The sequence below is a fragment of the Carassius gibelio genome, chromosome A16 (genome assembly GCF_023724105.1).
Source record: "Carassius gibelio isolate Cgi1373 ecotype wild population from Czech Republic chromosome A16, carGib1.2-hapl.c, whole genome shotgun sequence".
NCBI lineage: Eukaryota > Metazoa > Chordata > Actinopteri > Cypriniformes > Cyprinidae > Carassius > Carassius gibelio.
Genome location: NC_068386.1, coordinates 19991982 through 20019432, shown reverse-complemented (window position 1 = coordinate 20019432; position 27451 = coordinate 19991982). Strand labels below are relative to the sequence as shown.

At 38.2% G+C, this 27451-nt stretch overlaps 1 protein-coding gene across 3 annotated transcripts in view; it reads left to right on the top strand.

Moving 5' to 3' along the window:
- ulk4 (unc-51 like kinase 4) overlaps positions 1 to 27451 on the top strand; it is a 220656-nt gene that overhangs the window by 2793 nt on the left and 190412 nt on the right. For all 3 annotated transcript variants that reach the window (XM_052618919.1, XM_052618920.1, XM_052618918.1), the window contains exons 10-19: positions 3243 to 3340; positions 3940 to 4009; positions 4288 to 4354; positions 5461 to 5568; positions 5714 to 5774; positions 6724 to 6917; positions 8302 to 8348; positions 9989 to 10067; positions 20045 to 20152; positions 26483 to 26566. In XM_052618919.1, the coding sequence (XP_052474879.1) occupies positions 3243 to 3340; positions 3940 to 4009; positions 4288 to 4354; positions 5461 to 5568; positions 5714 to 5774; positions 6724 to 6917; positions 8302 to 8348; positions 9989 to 10067; positions 20045 to 20152; positions 26483 to 26566 (916 nt within the window). The remainder of the gene's footprint in view (positions 1 to 3242; positions 3341 to 3939; positions 4010 to 4287; positions 4355 to 5460; positions 5569 to 5713; positions 5775 to 6723; positions 6918 to 8301; positions 8349 to 9988; positions 10068 to 20044; positions 20153 to 26482; positions 26567 to 27451) is intronic.

The window sequence follows — 27451 nt, the reverse complement described above, 5'->3', positions numbered from 1 at the left end:
TCTGGTGTTTGTATACAGTAAGTCTTTATAGATCATCTTGTGCACAGAAGCTCACAGTCTAGTACTGATGCAGTGAGTGGGCAAACAGACCTATGGCACACTTCATGCACTGCCTGTGTGTTCAGCAAAATGCCTTACACAATAAGGCTTTGTCCCACCCTAGAAAACACAACAAATGCAGGTTATAAAATTTTTTGCACTTCTGCTACTGGGAACAGATCACGTTTCATTGTTTTGGTGTCATTTGTTTTATGACTCCAGGACAGTTATGCACATATGTTGTTAATTTTATTGCTGTTAACTATGAAGAGGTAGAAGTTATTGATCATTTTTAAATATAGGTCAAGAAATGATGAGATTAATTTGTGTATGTGGATGTTTTAAGACATTGCAGATTGGTAATGGATGAATATAGTAAACTGATAAGCTCCAGCAGATCTGATGAAGTCTGTGAGTGTGGGGTGGCACTGACATTGGGCTGTGATTGTGTTCTGAGCTGGTGTCAGCTGCTGTGAGTGGGGCAAAACAAAGAGCATTGTTATTTGACCAGTATTCTGCATATCTAGAGAATGAAGAAGACTTACATTTTTCATTACATTTTCTTGTTTCTGTTATAAGTAAATGTTGGTGGAGAAAAAAAAAAATCAAACAATTGTTTATTTATATATATATATATATATATATATATATATATATATATATATATATATATATATATATATATATATATATATATATATATATATATATATATATATATATATAAACAATTGTTTTTAAACAAATAATAATAATTTATTATGTTTTAAAAAAAATTGTTGAAATATATTTTTTAATAATTTAAAAATACACATTGTTGCAGTATCAACAATGCAAGTAGCTTCACTGAAAATGAATGTTTAGGAGTGGTTAAGCATCAGTGGTTACTATATCAACGGGATGTCCATATGTAGGGCTGAAGGATTAATCGAAACCGAAATTTAGAACCTCTAATCGATGTAATTTTCCCATGTCGGTTATTTTGATTATTTCCTGTTAATACTTCCCCCTTAAAAGCGTGTATAGCCACATGATTCTGCCAGTCAGTGGCATCAAAGCAAAACACGGAGGTGAACGCCGGTTCAACACATAGTGATGCTGCGTGAGTGGTGAGCCTTGAGTCTTCACTAAACTTTGTCAGTTGTATTTGTTTTATGGTTTGGATGATCAAGCGTTTATATGGTCGGATGTGTATTATTATATCGAACTACCATGTTCACACAGCTGCATTTTGGCATGAAAACTCTTAGCTGAGAAGATCGTGTGCACAGAGGAACGCAGTTGTCAACGCTGTCCTGTGATTTAACACTAAAGTATCTTAGAATCTCAAAACTTATTATAGCATATTTTTCTACGTTTAAAGGAACTACGCTATTTACAACCCCCAGCTTCACAATAATATAGAGACGGTATGACTAATTCACACAGGCAGTCGCTCGTACTGGTACTGTTTACCTTTAATCTTTATTTATCTCTTACACCGAGCAATAATATGTAAGAAATGTTACGAACATAGTTAAAATAACTGCTGATAGTGAGCTATGATCGCTTTTTCAATAGGAAAAAATATCCCACCTTTAATTGTCGATCTCAACCGTCTGGCTGAGGCCAGTCTAAAAAGACGCTCAGGACAGTTGACAGAACGCTGCTGCATGTCGACACGAAAGCGTATCATTTTCATGTCTTATTAATGTTATTAATCATTGCCACTTGCAAATGTAACCATTCAAAAGACTTTAAAGCATTCAAACACAAGACGTGGAAAAGCTGAACTGAGTAGCTGGTTACTCGCGCGCTGTGCTCGGTGCGCACGCGGAGAGAGAGCCGCATCTCACAGACAGCAACACTGAACCGAGCTCTCCTCCTGCACCTCAACGAACAAAAACAACTCGCAGTTTAAACAAACAGAAGAGAATGTGTATGAGCCAACTTCAGTTCTGGTGTTCAGGCTCACGCAAGAGAGAGGCATCTCAAAACACTTGAACACCGAATTTGTCTGTTTTTGCTCTTGTACCGACAAATAAATAAAAAAATACCCGTCTTGGATAGTATGTTCGAAAAAAAAACTGTCAGTTATGTTTTAAGTTAAAGTTGATAAAAAATCGTATGTGTATTATATTGGATGCATTCATTGTCTCTTAAAGTGACCGCGCCTTATAGGGCTTGGGCACCACGTTGCATTCTGGGACTTGGCGGGCATGTTGATGAACAAATAAACAGAACGAACATACAAATTAAAGGGGGGGTGAAATGCTCGTTTTCACTCAATATCCTGTTAATCTTGAGTACCTATAGAGTAGTACTGCATCCTACATAACTCCTAAAAGTCTTTAGTTTTATTATATTCATAAGAGAAAGATAGTCTGTACCGATTTTTCCCGGAAAAACACGACCGACTGGAGGCGTGACGTGTGGGCGGAGCTGAAGAATCACGAGCGCCAGTAGGCTTTTGCGCTGAGAGCGTTTGGAAGCTGTGACATTACCCAGAGCCGTTGAAAAACATATTTAACGGCTGTGACATTACCTTGAGGAAAAAAACATCATCCAAAATAAACCATGGCTAACAGTCAGATTCAGACGTTTATTTATGATCCAGAATCAGATCCCGAGGCTGAAACTGAACGAGAGCAGCAGCAGCAACGACTCGCTCCGAGCGGGGCTCGAACCCGGGTCTCCGATGGGAGGCGGACGCACTAACAAGGAGGCAGAGATATTTTAAGCAGTTTTACTCACCGCCTGCGGTTCCAACACACAATCGTGACCCTTTTTGGTTGGGATTGCATCATCCTTAAGAAATAAACGATACGCAAATCCATCGTCAAACTGGGACTTGTTTGTAAAACAAGCATCTTCGAAATGCAGGGAACAAACACAAACACTTGCACAACTCCGTTGATGCTCTGTAAAAATAAACTCCATCCACTGGTCCATCCACTGGTCCCTTAAAGGGCAATTGGGCTTATATGATTGTTCCCCCACATCATATTATTGAGAATCATATTATACTGAATTGTTAAAAAAAAAAATAATGCCACAATTATTTTCTTTATGCAAAATAAATATGTTTGTTTCTTTTAATTTTGGATGGAAATATGATCCATACATTTTTAACGAGATGTCCTGTATGCTGTTGTTGTGTCTAGTGTCTTCTCTAATTGATTGTGTGTGTGTGTGTGTGTGTGTGTGTGTGTGTGTGTTTTCAGCCTGCATTTGGCCCCTGTGTCCTCTCAGATAACCAAGAAAGCACAGACAGCACCTGCTGACCCAGCCAGCCCAAACCTCAGCAAGTCCTTCACATTAGGTAATGCAGCAGACATGAGAGTCAGCACGTCCTGCCCCACTGCTACACTCCGTGTGCGCTCAAAGGGCCTGTGGATTTCATGCTTATGCTCTGTGCATGTGTGGTCGGCAAGCACGTACACATGTGTGAGCCTGTGCTCATGTTCAGTTTGCATTGCTGTACAAATGATATATACGTTCAGTAATAAATCACACACACATCCGTACACTCAAGACTTAGATTGGTTCTGGTTAATATCTCCGTTACATATAATCAGAGGGGGATACAGTACATGGCAGAAGAGTGAGCTTATGTAACTGTGAATAAACTGAAACACTCATGTACTGTACATCGTGTTGAAACTTAATCTGTCAAAAAATGGGCTTCATTCAGAACAGTTGAATAAAAAAAATACATAAATACAAAGTACATTCTTTAACCTTCCTGTTTTACAGATGTTAAAAGTGTTACATACCTATTAAATAGCCTGAACTGGGTCTTAATCTGTTTTTTCTAGATTTTAGGCATACATAGTTCCCGTTCTTCATTTATAGCAGTACATTATATTAATATTGAGATTTTTGTCAGACCTTTTCTTTTGTGATGTTTTCCTATCAAAGATAATGTGATAGAGTTTAGACCAAAGTCTGCGCTGGACATTGACACCAGAGAGGCCATTTTCCTCCTCAGGTACCTCAACTCACTCTCCAGTGTCTTCATTTATATATCTTTGATTTCACACTCATCTAAAACACTTTAATATATGTGGATATGGATGCTTCTTGTGTTCTTTGGACATGTTTGTGAAGATTCAACATAATTTAGGACATAATTTAAAAAAACACACACACACACACACCTATGTGTTTTTAAATTATATAGGTGTCCACATACATGTATGTTTAGTGTGATATGTCATGAGGGTGTTCCAGCATATTTCAGTAGTTTTCGTATCTCTGATTAAACAGCTCCAGACCAACCCCCAGAACAAGCAATACAGCTCGAGAGACAGAAGACAAAGGCTCTGAAATTCAAGTGAGTTCACAAACAAAACCATACAGTCATCCCAAAAACCTGTTTGGACCCTTAAGCCTCACGTAAAACGGTATCATTTTCATTCCATATTACATAGTGGCATCTGCATAACAATGATTCTAGCTCCGCTCAAAACTAACTTCACTATTCTAAGACAAATTGACAATAGTCTCACTGTAATTTATAGTAACCGCAGGTGTATTTTATCACATCAACATGTTCCACTAACAGAAAGTGTCCAAATACATATTTCAATCCTAACAAACTCCAAAACTACAAACATGCCCAAAAAGCCCAAAGAGAACCAACAAAACATCACAGTTGGCCATTAATTAATTCCTTATGCTTGTTCCACCTTTAATGTCAGGCTTGCTAGTGGTAATGTTTACAAAGCTCTCTTGTTAAACCACAGCACCATCTACTGGATATATTCAACATTACAATCTGCTACTTCCTCATTATTAACCCTTACAGGGCCCCTACACAGTGTTCACAATCTCCAGGTAATCTCTGCAGGAAAGTAGACCTCTAGGGCCGGAGTTGAGAAGCCCTGAAATAGAATATTCACTTAGTTTATGAAAATAAATGTAATTTGCTTATATATATATTATCAGTTATCACATTGCAAAATTGTTTATTTTTATGATATATAACCCAACAGATATTTAATTTAGCACTTTTAAATAAGTCAATTTAAATAAATAATAACTATATGTATGTAAATGCACTTGGATGTACTATATACACAAACATATTCATACCCAAGCGATTAAACTTCTCAGGATGTTCAGAATGAACACATTTTGTCAGGTGAAGTGAACTTCAATGGATACCCCTTGCTTAGCAAATAGGGAGCAGTGAACACTGTGTAGGGCCTCTGCCAATCGAAACACAGGTCTTCAGAACTTAGTTTAGACTCTAAATAAATGCACATGAACTAAGTAGAGCAGGCAGATGAACTGGAGCAGGTTGGAGCTAATTTCTGTTGGAAGGTATCCCTCCGGGGAGCATGATTGGATAAAATTGCTCTGAAATGATTGCTCACAGTGGTGCAGGTTCTGCTGAATTATGACACCAGTGTTAAATGTTGTCTGTGTGCTCCGTAGGAATCCAGTGTTATGGTGGAGGAGCAGAGTGACATGAACGCCTGTATTAAACCCCTTCTATTCACAGACAGTGACCTTACAGTGACTCCCATCATGGATAACCCGAAGGTAAAGAGAACTTTACCTTTTTGAATGAGGATTTGAACACAATGCCCTGTCTGAGGGACTTGCTGTCTAAACTGTACGTCCTTATTCTGGTGTAAATATGACAGTGTTCTAACCAGCACTGATGTTAGTTTGCTCTCTGTTTTAGATTTTAAAGGCTTCTCCAGTTCGTTTTGACCCCAAAACGCTTTGTGTACCAGCACACTCAGGTAAATTGGAAGATCTAGGTTTTTTTGATCACCTAAAAGGATTTTATAAAAAAAAAAAAATCATGAATTTTACTGATCTAGTTTTGACGTTATGAATATTTAATGCTTAAATTTAGGTTAATTTAGGTCTGTTTCTCACACAAAGCTATAAAGCCTACTCTAATTATTTTGTAGGCAAATTTCTAAGGTGTCTGAATTATCAACATGATCAAAACTTTGCTTTATAACTTGCTGTACACAATCATCTACGTCTGCTGTTGTCTTATAGTTTATAATTTTTTTTAAGGTACCAAAAAGCCTTTTAGTATAATATTAAAAATGTCCCCCTCTAAGTTATGCTACACACATTTTTGCTGTGAACTCTTTACTGAATTTTATATGGTAAATGTAAGAATAACCTTGGTATTATTGGTAATATTTCAAGATGAACCATTAGGGGAATTAAATATCTTGGGGTTACTTGGTTATCTACAGTGTACAATATGTGCATATTTATGTATGCATGCATTAATTAATTAATTAATGTTTGAATTTATTAATGAAAAAATCTTGTTAAAATGTAAATTGCTCTATTATCTTTTTATTGCATTGCATTTTGTGATTTGCCTAAAAAAAGAAAAAAAACAAACTTTTAAATATCTGCATTCTTTTAAATATCACATTACTGATATATATTATTGGGTACAGAGTGACAACTGATATTTGTAGTTTGCTATACTGTTTTTAAGATTCATTTCATTTTATTACCTCGTATATGAGCTCCATATTTTTAATATCATGCTATATATGAGCCATTTAAGACTGATGTATTAAATATGATATGATATGAACCACAATATAAAATTGTGGTTTATGCTTGCTTTACATTTGGTTGGGTTAAAAAAATATAGACGTTACACTAAAACTACTGCTGAAAGCTCTATCTCTTCGTCTTCTCTCTCTCTCTTAGCGGAGCGATTGTCCTGTCTGAGCACAGAGGACTGGTCTCAGCTCCTGCAACAGGTGTGTGGTGTTCTGGAGACAGTAGACCGGGCCGGATCAGCCAATGCCACAGCAGCACGCACTAAACTCAACCTGCTCTGTTACCTGTGCACTGTCTGTAACCACAGAGAGACGGCCACACGCCTCATACACTCCCCGCTGGTAAGATGCATCTGAAACACAAGCTATTCATGTGATCATGTACAGTCACATGGTCATTATCACAAAGACCATGACAGGATGACCAGGTATCATGTGTAACTCATTTGTAACAGTGATCAGCTGACTAATGCTGCTGCTTAGTACACAACTACTTACTGAGTAATAAATATGAAGGCTCAAGATACAGATATTAATTGAATTGTAGTTATATTATCAATAGATTCAGCCTAGTAACAATACAAACACTTGGAACAATACTGTATGTATACAGTATTAACTGTTTAATTTTTTTCTGTTCTATTTTAGTTAGAATCTTTTGCTATAATGGAGCATTCAAGTGTTCTTTTGTGTAATGAACAGAACGAGGTATTCCAGAGAACAGAACGTGTAATAATAAAATACATAACATTAACCTTCTAGTTGTCTTAAATACCTTAAAATGAAGCATTACAATGCATTCCCTTTCTGTGATATTAGGCATACAATACCTTAAGGAATGGTTCAGCTGGAAATTAAAATTCTGTCTTGGTTTACTCGACCTCGTGTAATTCTAATCATTCATTCATTCATTTTCAAAACACAAATGACAATGTTTTTAATGACAACTGAGAGTTTCCTACTCCATCCCTCCCTTTTAAATGAAATGTTTATCATATAAAGTGTCTTCAGAATTAAACTTGATTCATTTGAATTACTTTTACAGTGTATTTATAAACGTTTGGTAGTTTTGGTGGCATGAACATTTAATGGGAAGACATAAATCTTTCCATTATTTTTTATGTTTTGAAGAAGTATGAATGTCTTCTGGGTTTGGTACATGAGGGTGAGTTAAATGATGACATCATTTGCCCTGTCAGTTTTCTTCCTTTTGCAATGGTATAGAGCTGTCGAATGTGTAGATCATCTAATGAGGGACGTTGAACAATGGAGTGTCTGCTGAGGAATGGGTCTCTGCTGCCGTCCTCGACTCTGACCTCTTCCTTAGCTGTCATAAATGGAAACTGTAATCAGAGGAACTTAATAGATTCAGAACGTTTTGGGTCTCAGTGGTACATAAAGGTCTTATATGTATAGTGAAACTTTAAGCCAAATGTTAAACCAGATAAGTCAAATTCAGCTTTTGGAATTGAAGTATAATTTGACTTGAGTTTATTTTATTTTGCCACAGTAGCTTGGCCACCAGTGCATTTCTCCCCTGGCCACCAGGTGTCTCATATATATATATATATATATATATATATATATATATATATATATATATATAACACACACACAAAAAAACTAAGAAAAATAATAAAATATCACTGGCTGATTGATTGAAATAGGAAAATATATTGAAACATCTCAAAATGTTAAACATATTTTGTCTCTTTCTTTTTGACAGTTCCCTGTGCTGGTTCAACAGATGCGACATGCTCCAAACTGGGATATGTAAGTGTTACAGTTCTGTAGGATATAATTCTGCAGAATTTTCATGCAGTGCAAAGAACAATTTAATTAATTGATCAACTACATTAGCTATCCAGTTAAAAATAAAAAAAACATTACTTCACAATTTCACTGGATCATAACTAATGTAGTATTCTCAGCTGGCACCAGTCTTGGAAGTGTCTTCTCAGAGAAATGCAGTGCCTTATCTCTTTCCTCTCAGTCCCTTTGACTGTGAGTGGAAGGAATGATTGGCATGTGTCTCACTGGCCCCTCAGAGGATCACGGCCTCCACACTACAGTCACCAAGCAATGGACAAAACTATTCAAAGTTTAAATGACACTGAAAACCAGCATTCAGCACTGCTCTGTTTAGAGTTATGGGGCGGTCACACTGCACTTTTCTCTGCATTGCCTTCCATTCATATGAATGCGAATGGTTCAGAGCGGAAACGCAAGCTTATGCGAAACATTTAGCATTTCGCTGCGTTCCAAAGTTCGTTTGGTGAACTCTGACCTGCGAATTCACATCACGCGAAGATGTGGGACCAGTACGTCACTGCGTGACCTCTCTGTACAGAAATTCAAAAATGAAGGAAGCGCTATAACTTTAGCTGTAGAGCAGCATCATATTTTATATAATACATATTTAAAAGATTATAAAAAATAAAAAGAAGCTGCATGGTTTGTAGTGTCAACAGGAAAGAAGAACAGATGATACATTTGAATGAGGAGGTTTTATAATGTGTATTGCTTAGGGTGTATATATTTATAGAGAGAGATACAGAGAGTACAATATAATAAGACGCTTTCGACGCCGTCACAAAAAACACAGTACAAGCACATATTAATCCATGTTGTGATAATTGAGGAGAGACCGTTTTATCTTGCTCCCACCCATATTCGCAGCTGCGTCCGAAATAATTTCGCACGTTTAAAATCTAGTGTGACCGCGCCTTTAGATGTGGTGTGGTTATACAGTATTGCAAAAATAGTTAAATAAAGCAGAATGCCACAAGAGATTGTGCCACAGGATGTGTGTTTGCAATCATGGTATGATTATATACAATACTGTTAAAATCTTTTTTTGTCAGTAAGATTTTTTGGATTTTCAAAAAGTTTTTATGAAAATAAGTTTTCTTATGCTCATCAAGGCTGCCTTTATTTAATGCAAAAATCTAGAAAAAAAATGATATAGTTTAAAATGACTATTTTCTACTTTAATGATTTTAAAAAAGTAATTTACTCTTATGATGGCAAAGCTGAATTTTCAGCAGAAATCTTAGGAGAATAGAAAGGTTATTTGAAAAAAGAACAACATGTATATAAACGTTTCAATGCTACTGTATCGCTAATAATTTAAGTGAACCGTAATTTGATACAGTCAATAAATATAGACTGTTTGAGGTTGCTAAACCAAATAGTGACTAGTGGTTCAAGATAAAGTTGAAAAACACACACACAGAGAAACACTTGAGTAAAAAAAATGAAAATAAGTAGACCTCAACGTAAGAAAGATTCCATAGCTTAAAAGATGGAATAAAATGTCATTATCTTTAAATGTTAGATTTTTAGCAAAATGGATCAGCTTTAATCAAACAAACAGCTGGGTGAAAGGCATTTAATTCAAATTTGTGTTTTAGAAGGAGCAAGGTGATGAGAGTGATTGGACTGATGGCCTCCCACTGCACAGAACTCCAAGATAACGTTCCTGTCACAGAGGTGAGGCTTGTGTGTCTGGATATTTAAAGCAAGATGGACGTTTTCACATTAAAACAGGACATTTTTAAAAATAACCTGAGACACCAGAAGGTGTCACTGTAGCATTTCTGTTTTAGTTTATTCTCAGCTTCCACTCAGAGGAGAAAATACTAAACCAAAAAAATAATTTCTCAGCTCTCAATCCAAAACACTTGAAACCCATTAAAAGCCAGGTGAAATTAGCTTTTTACATCTCTGTCTCAGCTTTTTGCAAATACAAAGGCAAGCATCTCATCCAAACAGGGTTATACAAGCTTTCACTAATCATCAAAGTGAGGCACATATGCATTGTTGTTAATAAAAAAACAACTTCTTCCATCCCTATCCTTGATTTAACATTCGTTTGTCTTCCGTTTCTGCTATGAACTTCCCCACCTCTTGTTCATGGAGACTGGGCAGTACCACCCAGACTCTGCATGGTCAGAGGCACAAAATGGCCTTCCCTCGTAATCTAGCAAGGCCGAGTTTTTGGGGTGTTTCACACAATACAGTCTTAAACTTTGCAGCTTCTCTCGGCGGCTATTTCTTTCTCACTTTTCTGGGCTCAGTGGGTCGGTATTGAAGAAGTGCTCAGAGAGACTGACTCTCTCTGTGGGGGTTCCGTGTCTGAGCGGCTGATCTTGTCATGGTGATTTCTTTTAGTGCAAGAGAAAAGCAGAGCTGCTTTCTTATGGTTATTCTAGACTCTAGAGGGCCTTCCTAGATAATATTTTTGAGCTAAAGGCTGGAATACACTACACAATTTTTTAAATCGTAGCAGATTTTGTAAATGGGCACAGAAGAAAACTGGGCATCATATACTAAATGGCTGAGGATTACATACTACAGATTTTCATGTTGTTTCAAACATAAACTTAGGGGACGCATGACATATAAAAGGAGTATATGTTCTAAATCGGCTCAAAATATCAAAGCCTGCTGTTAAAATAGCACAAAAAATTCAGATCTGCGCAAATATGAGCAACCCAAACAAAAAAACTGCACAAGATCCATGTTATTTAAAAAAAGATGCATATCCAATATCTGGACATCTGACCTACAATACATTAAAACATTCATATATGAGGGTGACGCATATACCCTCAAATTAAAAAAAAAAAATGTTTAATGTATGTTGTATTATGTATTGTCTTTTTTTTTTTTTTTTCTAGGCAGAGACTTTATACAGATTTATTACCCGACTCTCTGGAATATTTCATTCTGATTGTTACTACTGACTATTCTGAGGTGTCTTATTCCCTGATAACAGTCAGGTCAATAGCAATGCTGAAAAAACAAACAAACATATTGCTCATCTTAAGATGGCACTTCTTTCATCTTTCTGGCATCACATTACAAACTCGCTCTCTTGCTTCATACAAACGTATTCCTTAAAGGGGTCATGAACTGAGAAATCTAAATTTTGTTGATCTTTTGACAGAGAAGAGGTCATTGTACTATAAAAAAAACATTCTGTAAGTTTCAGAACTCAAAACTTTCTCGTTAGTCTGAAAACGGCTTAAATTGAAGCCAGTATGCCAAAACGACAGGTTGTGGAATGTGCCACTTTATGACGTAATAGTGTGGTTAAACACTGCCTCCAAAGAAGAAGATCAATGCCTTGTCACTTAATTTGACCGTGGATTAATTTACAAACATGGCCTAATTTTAAGTTTATTTAATGGTTGATCAATCATCTTGAATAAAAGACACTTGCTAGGAACCATTTTTACCCCGCAAGTTTTGTTTTTAGTGAGCTAATAAATTATTTTAACTCCAATCATTGTTTTGTGTCCAATTATTTATTTATGCCGGAACTAGCTATGTAATAAATGGGAGAATGTACGTTTAGCCGGTTGTTATTGCAAAATAAACCTCTTCAGGAAACCATTCTGAACCACTTTAGGGTGATCCCCTTGTTGGGGTTTATTCTGTTATAAAAACTGGCTGAATGTACATTATTCCTCATGCAAGAGATTGTGCACACACAGAAACAATCAGGAGCACAGAAACTTGCTTTGAGACACTGACCTCTGTGAATTTTATAAACAAAATGGCTTCACTGATTATTCACTGGTCACCAGGGGTTAATATCGCTGTTTTTGAAATAAGATTCATTCAAATAAATTTAATTTTACTACTTTATTTAAACTATTTATAACAGAATAAAATTTGACTGAAGGGATGAAACAAACATATAATTCAAAGTAAACAACAGCGTTAAATTGTCCATGCTAGCAAGAGATCATTGTATAATTGGCATCACATCTGATGTGCATTTAAAGTCAGAGAACCATTAGATTCTTTGACTTTATATAAATTCTACAAAGTTTCAAACCCAAGGGTTAACCAGGTCCCTAAAAGCCATTACCAATGGAATCATTCTAGTTCGGGCAGGAATTAATATAAACACGAATACTGGACACAAGCCTGGTCTTAAAGCTGCGGTAGGGAACTTTTGACGCTCTAGCGGTTAATAAACAGAACTGCTTGCATCTTGCCGAAGAACATCGTAGCCGGAACTACTTCTCTCGGTTTATGTCTATGAAGAATCACAAAGGTACTGGGTTACTCCGCCGCGGTACCCCCAAAGCAATCTAAAATAGTCCGAATATAAACACTTATTATAGGTGCACCCTAGTGATTCAGGACAAGCCAAAAACACGGTTTGGAAAATGGATTCATGATGTACTCGCCTATTATATACATTTTTCTACATTTTTAACACAAACAAAGTTACGGACCGCAGCTCTGATTGGTTGTTTTTTACCGGGAGCGATGGAGTTTCTGCAAATGGCAATAGGACCACTGGGAGGAGCCAGAGGAGCTTGATTTTTTCACAGATCATCTGTCTCATATTCTACTGTCAGGACATAATGACAGGTTTAATAAATATGTAAAAAATATTTTTTTTTACAAAAGTTCCCTACAGCACCTTTAAGTGAATTTAAATAGGTGAGACAACAATAAGATATAATCAGAAAATCAGATCTGTGCATTGAGCCTTTCATAGTATAAGTACATGTCGGCAAGCATATTTGATTTCAATAAACTAAAAAATCAGAGTCTGCTACAAGTGATATTCTGTGAAGCTGGTCTATTGGGACTGCAAATCATGGCAAAAGTCAAGCAAAAAGTTGTGTAGAGTACTCCAGCCTTAACATTATTTCTTGAGTTTATATAAATTGAAAGTCACAATAAGGATTTTGAGCTGTAATGAGCGTTGTTTGTGCAAGCAGGAAGGTTTGCAGTAAGAACATCCTCATAGGTAAGTTTCACCCATTGGCAGTATCCATCATCTAAAAGAAACTTGGGCTAATTCGTTGTCATGGCAACCATAAAAGCCTCTATAAATAGAAATGTCACACAGGGGCTTGATGCAGGAGGAAGGAAATTACAGAATTACAGGTAGAGCAGAAAAGTCTTCTCTCTGAATAATTTAAATTCCTTTTTTTGTTTGTTTTTTGAGAACTTGGTCCTTCTCCCTCTGATGTTCAGTTAGCTAGCTCTCTAATCTTCCTCCAAACCCCATGTGCCTGTTTTTCACCATGAATACTTGAACACTAGTCTAATGAAGTGGTAAATTAATCATTGTCCTTGGCACTGGCAATCCCCCGTGCCCCTAGCCTAAATTCACAGTTACTCTCAGAAGAGCCTGACGGTGTTTCCCCTGACCAATCCCATTACACACTCCTAAGAATTACAGGGGAGCCATCTGAAGTAGGTACCACAGGGATGAGCCGGTTTCATTTTTTTTCCTCTTTTTTTATTTATTTGATTGTAAACCATTTTCTGGAAAGTCATTTTAAAGTTAGTTCTGCCATATATATTTCATAGAGAAATTTATTAAAAATCCAGATTCTGTCAGTGCATAAAGGCATCGCCATCTGCAGCGCCTTGTTGCCGGAGGGAGTGAATATTTCAGAGTTTAATTTTAAGTGGCACACAAGAGTATCGGTGTGATTGGAAACTATTGAGAGAGTATCAAGGGCACTCTGTTTCTCCCTCGCTCTGCCCCCTGGACATCTAAGACACAGTTTGACTACATTTGTTTGACTGACTCAGGGAATAATATTGATTCTCTGAGCTTCAGCTGATCAGATCTACATCTCACAATATGTCCTCTATGGTTACTCCCACTTCATGTGTCCTTTGTCTCGCGCTGTCGATATCATCGTTAGGATTATGCATTTTAAATATGGTTTTTGGTGTGACACTATTTTCATCCAAGGTCTACGAAGTCAAGATATTATTTAAGTTGGAAAACTCTTAATGTGAGTTTAAATGATTTACATTATTATTATTGTTATTTTTTTAATTAGTCAAAAACAAAATATGCTGGCTGATAAATGGGCACTTTTAACTAATGTAGAGCTGCTCACTAAAAGAGATTCTAGAATGTTTCTCTCTTAGTAATTGAACTTACTGTATGAAGTTTACATAATAATAATATACAAGTCATTACAGAAGTCCTGTCGTTTTATCCAGCAGAGATCAAATCTAGATTTATATCAGTAGACATCTTATTTTTTGTCTTCCTGGTCACAGTTTTGATTGTTATATTACATACTTCCTCAGTTCAGAATATCAATCTAAGGTCTTACATTTTTCTTGTAGAGGGAGCCATAGCACTTAAAATAGTCTGTACTATGCCGGCTGGGAGCCCAGCATCTCTTAGTTGATGCCTCTCAGGGGCCAGACATAAAGGTTCCAGAGCTCGGGCCGGGGATGAAATACTGTCCCATGGGCCTGAGATAGGAGATCGAGGAGGGATATCAGATCTGAGAACCACACTCTGGTCAGCCAACGGGCCGCTATCAGTAAGAGACCTAGATCAGGACACCCAGGAGCAGAGCCATTGGGGATATGTGCAAATACACAGCCTGGGCCACATATAGGCCATTGCGTAGAGTCCCGGGTGAGAAGGAAGACTAAAAAAAGAGAAGAAAAAAGTACATTCTCCTGTGAAGCAAAGAGGACCATCTCTGCTTCATATAATCTTACCAAAATGTTACTGACTAGATTGGGGTGCCACATTCATATGCCCTGGAATGTAAATCGCCCTGAGGGACAGGAACTTGTCCATTGCCCAAAGCAGAAACTGCTGAGCTAGCCTGTTCAGGAGGCGTGAATGCAGTCTGCTCTGGCATCTTATTTAAAAGACTACTGCAGTGTTGTCCACCCGCTCTAGGACATGGTAGCCCCTTAAATGCTGGAGGAGGTATTCCAAGGCCTGAAATACAGCTATCATTTCAAGGTAGTTGATGTGCCAGTCTAGAAGATGAACTCTCCAGATCCTATTGGCTGGACGGCCATCTAAGGATGCACAGATTCGGCCTCGTAATCCAAAAGCCGGCAGGAATTGTAGGTAGGGGGAGTAAATGTACAGCACCCTCTCCTCCCTCAATACCATGACTGAGGTGCCCTTGAGCAAGGCACCGAACCCCCAACTGCTCCCCGGTGTTGAAGCATAAATGGCTGCTCACTGCTCCGGGTGTGTGTTCACGGTGTGTGTGTTCTCTGCTGTGTCTGCACTTTGGATGGGTTTAATGCAGAATACAAATTCAAAGTATGGGCCACCATACCTGGCTGTATATCACATCACTTTCACTTTAAAATTAATTGTCTGGGCAGGAGAGAGAACGTTTTTCTTGGCATTGAGTTCTCAACCCTAGAGATTGGAGGTGAGCTAGGACGACATCCCGATGTTGAAGCGCAAGCTGTTGAGACTGGGCCAAAGTCAGCCATTCATCTATGTAGTTTAAAATGAGGATTCCCTGGAGTCACAGAGGAGCCAGTGATGCATCTGTGCATTTTGTGTGTATGTGTGGGATGACAAGGCTAAGCTGAATGGAAGAACCCAATACTGGTAAGCTTCGCCCTGAAAGCAAACCTCAGGAACTTCCTGTGTTGAAGCAAAATTAATATGTGATAGTATGCGTCCTTGAGATTGATTGTCACAAACCAATCCCCTGATTAGAACTGAGAAACAATCCTTTTGATTGACAGCATTTTGAACTTGTATGTTCAGAGGTAGCATTTCAACCCGCGAAGATCTAAAATTGGATGTAACCCCCCCATCTTTCTTGGGAACCAGAAATTACCAGCTGTAGTAGTCTGACTCTCAGTCTGGTTGGGCAACATGTTCTGTGGACCCTTAGTACAGCTAAGCTTGCAATTCCTGTGTCAACAAATGCGCTCATTCCGGTTTCACGAAAGTGGAGACCACACTGTCAAAATGCGGAGGACGATGGGCAAACTGAATCCTGCAGCCTTGACATCAAACACAGGTGTTTTACCATAAAGTTGATCAGAGCAAATGGACTGCCGTTATAGTCTAGTCAAGTCACCTTTATTTATTTAGCGCTTTAAACAAAATACATTGCGTCAAAGCAACTGAACAACATTCATTAGGAAAACAGTGCATCAATAATGCAAAATGACAAAGGCAGTTCATCATTGAATTCAGTGATGTCATTTCTGTTCAGTTTAAATAGTGTCTGTGCATTTATTTGCAATCAAGCCAACAATATCGCTGTAGATGAAGTGACCCCAACTAAGCAAGCCAGAGGCGACAGCGGCAAGGAACCGAAACTCCATCGGTGAAAGAATGGAGAAAAAAACCTTGGGAGAAACCAGGCTCAGTTGGGGGGCCAGTTCTACTCTGACCAGACAAAACCAGTAGTTCAATTCCAGGCTGCAGCAAAGTCAGATTGTGCAGAAGAATCATCTGTTTCCTGTGGTCTTGTCCTGGTGGTCGTCTGAGACAAGGTCTTTACAGGGGATCTGTGTCTGGGGCTCTAGTTGTCCTGGTCTCCGCTGTCTTTCAGAGGATGTAGAGGTCCTTTCTAGATGCTGATCAACCATCTGGTCTGGATACGTACTGGATCCGGGTGACTGCAGTGACCCTCTGATCTGGATACAGACTTGATCTGGTGGCTACGGTGTCCTCGGAATAAGAGAGAAACAGACAAATATTAGCGTAGATGCCATTCTTCTAATGATGTAGCAAGTACATCGGGTGGTAATGGGAAGTGTTCTTGGTTCCGGTTTACCTATTTAATGGAGCCTAAAAATCCTTTTTGGATATTTTCGGATTTGGATATTAAAAGCATATTAGTATGTTAAGTGTAAGCAAGGTTAAAGAGATGGGTCTTTAATCTAGATTTAAACTGCAAGAGTGTGTCTGCCTCCCGAACAATGTTAGGTAGGTTATTCCAGAGTTTAAGCACCAAATAGGAAAAGGATCTGACGCCCGCAGTTGATCTAGGTATTATCAAATTACCTGAGTTTTGAGAACGTAGCGGACGTAGAGGATTATAATGCAAAAGAAGCTCATTCAAATACTGAGGTGCTAAACCATTCAGGGCTTTATAAATAATAAGCAATATTTTAAAATCTATACGATGTTTCATAGGGAGCCAGTGCAGTGTTGACAGGACCGGGCTAATATGGTCATACTTCCTTGTTCTAGTAAGATCTCTTGCTGCTGCATTTTGGACTGGCTGTAGTTTGTTCACTAAGCGTGCAGAACAACCACCCAATAATGCATTACAATAATCTAACTTTGAGTTCATAAATGCATGGATTAACATTCCTGCATTTGACATTGAGAGCATAGGCCCTTATTTAGATATATTTTTGAGATGGAAAAATGCAGTTTTACAAATGCTAGAAATGTGGCTTTCCAAGGAAAGATTGTGATCAAATAGCATACCTGGGTTCCTAACTGATGACGAAGAATTGACAGAGCAGCCATCAAGTCTTAGACAGTGTTCTAGGTTATTACATGCAGAGTTTTTAGGTCCTATAATTAACCCCTCTGTTTTTTCAGAATTTAGCAGTAAGAAATTACTCGTCATCCAGTTTTTTATATCGACTATGCATTCCATTCGTTTTTCAAATTGGTGTGTTTCACCTGGCCGCGAAGAAATCTAGAGTTGAGTATCATCAGCATAACAGTGAAAGCTAACACCATGTTTTCTGATGATATCTCCCAAGGGTAACATATAAAGCCTAAAGAGTAGCGGCCCTAGTACTGAGCCTTGAGGTACTCCATACTGCACTTGTGATCGATATGATACATCTTCATTCACTGCTACAAACTGATGACGGTCATATAGGTACGATTTAAAACATGCTAATGCACTTCCATTAATGCCAACAAAGTGTTCAAGTCTATGCAAAAGAATGTTGTGGTCAATTGTGTCAAACGCAGCACTAAGATCCAATAAAACTAATAGAGAGATACAACCACAATCAGATGATAAGAGCAGGTCATTTGTAACTCTAAGGAGAGCAGTCTCAGTACTATGATACGGTCTAAATCCTGACTGGAAATCCAACGAATATAATTGTGAGGATACCACCTTTTCTAGTATGTTGGACAGAAAAGAGAGATTCGAGATTGGTCTATAATTAACTAGTTATTTGGGGTCAAGTTGTGTTTTTTTGATGAGAGGCTTAATAACAGCCAGTTTGAAGGTTTTGGGGACATATCCTAATGACAATGAGAAATTAATAATAGTCAGAAGAGGATCTATGACTTCTGGAAGCACCTATTTTATATACACAGATACAGCTGTTCCTTAAACATAAAACCATATAAAGTGCAAATTATCACTAGAACAATGAGAATAAACATAAAACTACAAGAGAGCGAGTTTTGGATTAGCTTTGTATTAATGATAGGATTGCTCTACGGTGGCACAGTGCAGCATTAATTATGCTTTATACACATCTTTGATAATGAGCCAACTAGACCTCAGGTAGAATGTGGTTCCGTCCCTTCAGTCTTGAGTTCCTGGATTCTTAGCTTAAAATCCCATTCCTTATTTCAGGACAGAGGATTGCTCCACGGTCTTCTCCAGCATGCCACATCTCTAAAGCTTAAACCTTTTAATACCCAGCTTGAAACATGCTATGTGTGTGTGTGTGTGTGTTTGTGTGTGTGTCAACAATTTTGTTTTCTAAAGCAGGATAGCATGTGTATGTGTGTTTATGTGCATGTGGATAATGGCAGCATGCTCTAGAAAGTAATTTGTGTGTGTGTTTGTTGATGATAATGATACGTTCTAAAGAAGGAATTACTTTGCATGTGTGGCTGAATAAGACAGCTTAGCCTTGTTTGTTACTTCCTGTGTAACAGGAATCATCACTGCACTACTCTCGCTGCCAAGACTCATCAAAACATTGCTGCCAACAGCTGTTCCCTGAAAAATCATCACTTACAAGACTTTAACCGTCACAGGGCCAAAAGTGCTACACAGGGCATTTGCATAGCACCCTACTTAGAGAACAACTGCAGAGAGAGAAGCATATATACTTACTAATTTGAGCACTCAGAGAGACAGAAGATAATACAATGCTAATGGTTAAGGCCAGAGATCCGTGGATGAGACACACATTTATAAACACCGACCAAAAACAGCAGGGAAACAGACCAATTGTATTGATGAGTCATCCTGAACTAATGACATCTAACCATATGCTCTATAGTAAGACATTTGTCTCTTTTCAATATAAAAAAAATTTCTGTGTCATTTTAGGAAACAGCAAGCAAAGCTTACCCCTGTGTCATATTAAAACCAGTTTTTCTTAAATTGTTGGAATAAATGGAGATGTTTTATGTTCTCTCTTTTTTTCTGTCCATTGAAAGTTTGCACCACAAGAATTTTCAACCCCCAAAAAGTTCATAAAGCTTTGTAATAATCCATTTGAATCAAGTGGTTTCATTAATGACATCTGAAGAGACACGATCACTTTGTATTACTTAGATTTTATTGATTTCATTGATCAACGCACATACATAGAACACATCTAGTATGATAACTGACAGCTCATACTGTATGTGCTTACTTGCAAAGGTGAATGTTTTGGGGAAACTATACACTGACTTATAAGCACTATAAATTAATTCAGTGTATTCACTGGCTATTTGTTTTTGGTTTATTCTTCAGGCAGTTGCAATGTTCACAGAGCTGATCCGGGAAAACTTCAGGAGCAGCAAATTGAAGCAATGCTTGATTCCACCCATGGGGGAGCTGCTCTATCTGATTGCTACACAGGTATAACAAAATTAAATAAATTATTTTACTAAAATAAGAGAGATCAGACAAAATGCATGTTATTTCACAAAAAAATAAATTTTCATATAGTCCACAAGAGAAAATATATATATAATTTATTTATGTGTGTGTGTGTGTATATATATATATATATATATATATATATATATATATATAAACAAAAAAAAATAACAAAAAAAAAATATCACCGGCTGATACCAAATTAATTAATTAATTTAGTAGAATTTTTCTCTTTGAATGTAACACTTTACACTAAAGGGTAAATTAAAAAGCCTGTCTAGGGCACAGATGTGTCATGTTGTTGTTGTTGTTATGTTATTTAAAATCTTTTTTCTCCCTAAAAAAAAATGCTCTTCTAAGCTCCTCTAATTAAAAAATCACTTACAGTATATCTTGCATATCATATCAATATTCACACGGGTCCAATTAGTGACTGATTGAATTTTAGGAGGAGACAAAATGAAGTAGACTGTCTTTTATTGTGATGTAAATATTGAGCAGTGCACAACTTCCACTTTGGCTTCTAGGGGGACAAGTCATGGGTTTGCGACCTCAAGAAAAGATCAGTATGTTCAACAGCCTGAAATTTTTATACAGCTCAATTTGCTTCTCATATATGTCTTACAGGCAATATTTGTCCTCTGAGTATGCCATGATATTTAAAAATCTCCCTTATGAGGAGAGATTCATACAACCTCTCAGACCTCATTAACCTCAACATGAGTACCACCTGTGCATCATGTCCAAACTTTGACAGAATCTTAGCACCGTAAAGATCACAGCTGAAAACTTTATGCTTTCCTTATTTTGCATTTACTCATGTTACCTTTACTGTCTGTCAAGGTAACATCTCATTTGCCTGCTATAACACACTGCTTTGGTCAAAGTCAGTGTTTGGGGATTTTCAGCATCGCACATGTACAGCAGCCTGTCAATGAGGTCTAAAAGTGTAATGATGCACAGCCTCTGGAGTCCATAAATGGCTCCGCACCATTTTACCTCATTACAACTGGTGTAATGAGATGACCCTTTTAAGACAATTTTCACCAAAATTTGTGTTGTAGACATCTGGTCACCTTAATCTGATTGCTGTATTGATCGCTGTAAGGGAGCCGAGGTTAGCTGATAACATGCTTTGTTGGGCCTATATAAGTGTGCACCTTCTGTACGGTTGTGCTTTTCAGGGTCACGCAATACCACAGCATACAGCTTTTATTGATCACATTAGCTTTGAGGGGAGGGCGAGGGCGAGAGGGACACTGTGGCCTTGATCGGCTTTATCTAATCACTTTTCTCTGCTTCTCAGTTCTTGTGTAATGCGAGCAATAGGTGTGTTGACATATTGAATGTCAATGGCAGTCTGGGTGGAAAACTATGGCTGTGTGACATAATGAATGGAAGTGATGCAAGATCAGCCACGCTCTAACTTTGTTTTTCCTTCAGCCTGTCATTCAGTAAAACACAACCATAAAATATTAGTTTTTTAACATTGTTCACCCTCAGTTTCCAGTATTCCATTTCATATTTCTGTATAGTGTGCACAGGCAGAAATAATATAATAAATGGATGATAAATTATCTGCAATAAAAACTAGGGGCCCTATTTTAACAATCTAAGTGCATGGTGTAAAGCAGGCAGCGCAAGTGCACACAGTGCATATTCTTAATCCGCTTTTGCTAATTTAATTACAGGAAAATGGTCGGCACACCCAGATGCATGGTCTATATGGGTTGTCCCTATTCTCTTAAGGCAGGGACACACAAAGCAGACTTCAAAGAACTAGCGCAACGAAGCCGACGGTGTTATCGCAGCGTCGGACCAAAAAGCTGCGCTGGAACACAACGCACAGCCGACGGCAATCTAACTCATGTGTTCTGCACATGTGTGAGAGGAAAGAGCCATTCATATCAGCAGCTATTAATAGTAAATATGTCATTTAAAATGAAAAACCGAAAACAAAGATACGAGATAAACGCAGATATACTAAATGTAAACAAAACGGCGCTTGCTTAACATTTTGAATATCAGTAACGTTGATGACTTTAATCATTTTAAGCGGCTCATGTTGTTATGAATACAGAGTATTCCCAGTATTAGAATGACTGGGAAAGATCACAAACAGCCTTCTGTCTTTACTGCCTTCATTCACATGCTTGTTTTCATCACTTTTGCTTTAATTCTCGACACTGACTCATTCGGTAAACTGAACATCCAATCAGAGCTCTCACTCTCGCCTACGGCCTGATGGCCCAGACTTCCCGGACGCATGTTGAATCGGGTAAACTGGCGCCGATGTGAGCTGACGAGTTGAACACTCCAAACAAACTAGCCCGACTGTCGCTTGCTGTTGGCCCGACAATGGCAAATGACCGATCTTCGGCTTGGTGTGTCCAGGGCTTTAATGACTAATGGGTGTTTTTTGGACATAACATGCAATAAACCTCATCTCTCTCGTCTCATCTCCCATCCCCTTTAAAAGCCAGTTGCGCTCGTGCCATGGTGGGTTCGCTACTAACATGGCAGAATGTAATTACCTTAAAATACCTTAATAATAATGATAATTATAAGTCTGATAATTATAAATCTTTATTTAACCTAAATCTGTAATTATAGTTATTTAATTTTAATTATATAATTCATCTACATATCATTTTATATAATTTCATACCATTTAGTTATATAATAATCATACACATTTTTTAATTTAATAACCCTATTTGAAGCAAAAACGAAATGTTCTGACAAGTTTTTTGAAAGAATACTAAATGCCTGAATGAAACCAAACAGCAGAATCTCTGAAAGAGATGCACATTCACTCTCTGACAGCAGGAGGTGCCTCTGGAACACCAGCTACAGACCAGCTACAGCATTTCCTTAGTTACCGATGTAAACAAAGTTGGCTGCACAGAAACACTCAAGACCAGATGAAAAGAAAATACCACATAAACCTTTCAGAAGACGGTCAGCTCTCCTCAGAAACACATTCATATAAACCCCAAAATCAATATTGAGGATTTTCTTCCAATAGTTTGTGCATCATGAGTGATCTGCATGCTACATTATTTTTTCTCTTTGCATCAGTCTTCAGTGTCTCTGGCCTGTGTTAATGGGAGTTTACAGATATATGTTTACATAAATGACATTTTGGAAAAAGATTGCACTGCAATGCAATTTGTGCAAGTCAAGAACAGAGAGTTGTAATAAGGCAAAGAACGTCCGGTTGCCGATTGTGTAAAGGCCAAAGTATGCCTACTTCTGCCATCTTCACACCGTTGACATTGTTATTTTTGTCATCAAGAGGGCTCGCAGACAGATGTGCACCCTGTGGTGCTGCACATGTGTCGAGCTCCTCCGTCCGCACTCATCTGCGGTTGATTATAATTTTGAAAGCTGTGCAGAGTGCAGACGAGGCTGTGCGCGAGACTGAAAGGAACACTGAATGTGATGTTTACCCAGGCCTTAAGTTCGGTCATCCTACACACACACATGTGACTGACCGTTAACTCGCACCAACAGGAGGAGGAGGAGGGGTCAGTGTTACTATCTACACTGCACTCAGCCTGAGGGATTCCTACTCTCTCAGTCCTTGAGGAGACATAGAAAATAGTGCATACAGCACGAACGGTATAATGGAAAATATTAGTGGTTTTGAAACCGGTAATCGTCCCATGCCTAACTTTGTGTGTAATAAGGAAATTGTGTGCATGCTGTGCACCCACCTATAGGTGCATATTACTAATGCGCTCTTTAAATAACAAAGAAAACATTTTACGCCAGACTTAAGACCAGGTTTGAGTTGGTCTATGGCGAAGTCTATTTTCAGTTCCTCAAAATAGCAATGCGCCAACAACGGCCTGAACACACCTCTTTTTTAGACCAGCACACCTATGGGCACACAAATGGGTGCAAATGCATTTGCTATTTTAACAATGTGGCACAGGTTGGGAAAATGAGAACTTCGTCGGGCTGAAATTAGCAAAAACACTTTGCACCCCAATGCTTCGGATGTATGAAAGCGCCCAAAGTGCTATCTGTAAACAAGGAGTTTTTTGCCACTTTTGCAATTACTGTTAACCAAGGAAGATGGCCAAACACTTTATCAACAAACTGTAATGACATATTTGTCATTTATTCTTTATTTCTCTATTCATGGGTTGGGCCGATAGACAATGCCATCATCCATCACCGATGGCTGATAGACATCACGATGTTGCGCTGACATCGTGATCCACTCCCCACCCCCTTATTGAATGCACAATCACTTTTTAGTTTCACTATCAGTTTCGAGATTCGCGATTGCACCTACTCTGTTTATACTATGGAGCGGCAGTAACGTTACTTACCACACAGTTTATAAGATTATATGTTTGTCAGTGGTACTGAGGATCTGCAAATAATTTGCCATCATCCTCAGTCATCTTTGGGTCACCGTGTCTACAACGGACCTGTGGCGCCATGCCTCATCAGCTAAACACTGTCTACACAGGATGTGACAAAGTGACCATTGAACATCTTTTGAAATTTGTGTCAGCACGTCATAAATAGAACACGGCAGCAGTTTACTGCCAGGGATTTGTGGTGTCATGCATGTGGTGTCTATGTATAATGAATCTCTATAATAGATCAGTGGTTCTATAGTATTTTGTCGCGGCGCACCACACCGCTCGCATCTTGTGTAGACACGGTGTTAGGAATGTTATTTGTTTTCCCTTATAAGGACTCAAGTTTCAGGCAACCCCCTAACTCCAACCGCCCCCCAACCACACGACCCCACCCATGTCATCGTCCATTGGCGATGTTTCACTGTAGACTTCCTCCGATGCCAAATTTGAAGACATCGCCCAACACGACTCTGTTCATGTTCACATGTGCCATGATTTATTTGTTGACTTCACCCCTACGTATGTGTAGTAAATTAGCTCAAAGTGAGATGAACATAATCATAACAGGTTATTATTAAATATATATTTATCTTCAGGAATTATTTGTAGCATTATAGTATTAATAGTACAATAAAATTATTTGTTCGTCTGCAGGATGGACAGTGTTAATCATCTATTGACTCTAAGTAAAATTATTTCTCTGGCAACAAAAAATGATTTTACTACTAATACATTGCTCCCAGAGCATGTAACAAAACCGGAATGTTAAAGTGACCTCTTCCTGTGAGCAGCAAACACATACAACCAGGTGTGAATACATATGGATGTTTATTAAATTACACTACAGGGGAACATGCAACATCGGGATAGACACAAACATACACACATTACTGTTACAATTTTAAGTTAGTTAAGTAAGTTTAAGGTAGGACAATTTCAGCTGTGAGTCCCATAATGGGAGGTGCTGGCTTACAGGTTAACATCATCTTGATGTCTGTGCTTTGTATGCAAATGTCAAAAGGCTAAAAGGAATTTCTAAGACATAAAGCCCCAACGATCATACGTGATCCTAAGCAGATGCTACATCTACCACAATATGCATTAATATATTTGTTAGGTATGTGGATAGATGCTTGCTTTGATTTGTTTTTGTTTTTTTCTATTTTTCACAGGATGAATCCTGGAACCTTAGCCTTGAGTGCATGTATGCATTTCATACAAATAGTTTAAATTGTAAAATTAAATGGAATTCTAAATATATAAATATAAATAAATACATAAATCAAAAATAAACAAACAAAAAAATTAACTCTTTGACACTGTTACTTTCATGATCATATTAATTTTACGGTGGATGCATATTTTTGCTCCATTGTAAATATTAATAACTTTCAGTTAATTTGTGATAGTGGTGCTTCAATAAATTAGAATCACTGTTTTGAGTTATAAAGCTGTTGGCACATGTATTTAAATGTTTTAACTAATTTAGATAGGAGTAAAAAAATCCTAAAATTTTTAGCAGCCTATTGCATGTTGCATAATGCGACTACATATGAACAGAAATCCAAATCAGGCCTTGACTTGTATGAAGCTTTAGCTCACGGGCTGCTGTTGATGTTTACGATCAGTCTCAACGCTGTGCTGAACGCAAGCATTAGAAGTTAAATGAGAGAAGGATGTTGCTTCGCAGCATTCCCTGCTTTTCCCTCTAATTGACACTATCATTGCTTATCACTTGAGCTGTGTTTCCTTTACCTGCCTGAACCAGCGAGCCTCTTGTCTTATTTACTGTCACAGGACTTTATTTATTTAGCCTCGTTATGATGGTGGCTTCATCTTGCTGCTTTTAATTGTTCCCCCAATGAGTCTCCGTAACAGTTCTCTCTTTCTCGCTCACACACACATACTCTTTTTCCTTCCCCTGCAGGAAGAGAAGAAAGAGCGCCCAGGAGGATTGTGGGTTGTTCCTGCTGCCGCCTACACCGTGTTAATGAGGTGCCTTCGGGAAGGGGTAAGACTGCTACTCTGTTTTCATAGAGTGTGTGTAAGTGTGCGCACAAGTGTGTGTGCGAATATGGGGGTGGGGGGATCTGCCTGATAACGAACCTCCCCCAGCCCTTACAGGCATTATTCGCCTGCCGCGAGTCATTGCCCTCTACTCGCTCGCTCGCTCGTCAGTCAGTCCTGTCACAAAAACACTAACTCACCTCCAGCAGAAATGCTCATGTAACCTCACCTCCGGTCGTCTCCGTAGCAATTAACCACGCTGACCTGCATTGTTTAAGAATGGAACCATCTGCATGAGACCGACATCAAACTTATCATCTCTAGTCGTAACAGACTATTTACTGTGAGTGCTGAGAGCTTCTCTTCCACAGGGGACCATGCACCATACAGACTCCCTCATTATTCCTTTATTAGCAGGGGAAGATCTGCCATTAAGAAGTGAGTTTTAGGAGCTACAGCTTGTGTTGCCGACAACCCCTGGTCTGCAGCATTAAAAGAAAGTAGTGCTCAGAAGGAAAAATTTGGCGTGGTAAAACTGAAGTTTGTCTAGCTGTTCTGTGGCTGCGCTACTGTCTTCTGGCTGGTCAGCTGCCAACGATTGGCAAAAGTTGTGCCCTCCAGTGATTGTGCCTAATTTTAGCCCTCTGCTCCAACCTGCTTATGCAGCATTTACTTTTTGTCAGCGGTTAAATTTATATTCTCTGCTGCTTGAAGTAGTTCTTGCAGGAGTTCATCTGATTCCCTTGAACTTTCAAGGTCAATTTCAAAAACTGTTGTGTGTTTTGCTTTTAATAAAAAAATGTTGTGTTTAACGATGCTTCAGCAACTCCTTAAACATTTTTAAACATTTTAATAATCTAAAGAAACTTGTGTTTGTGCGTGCTTTCAC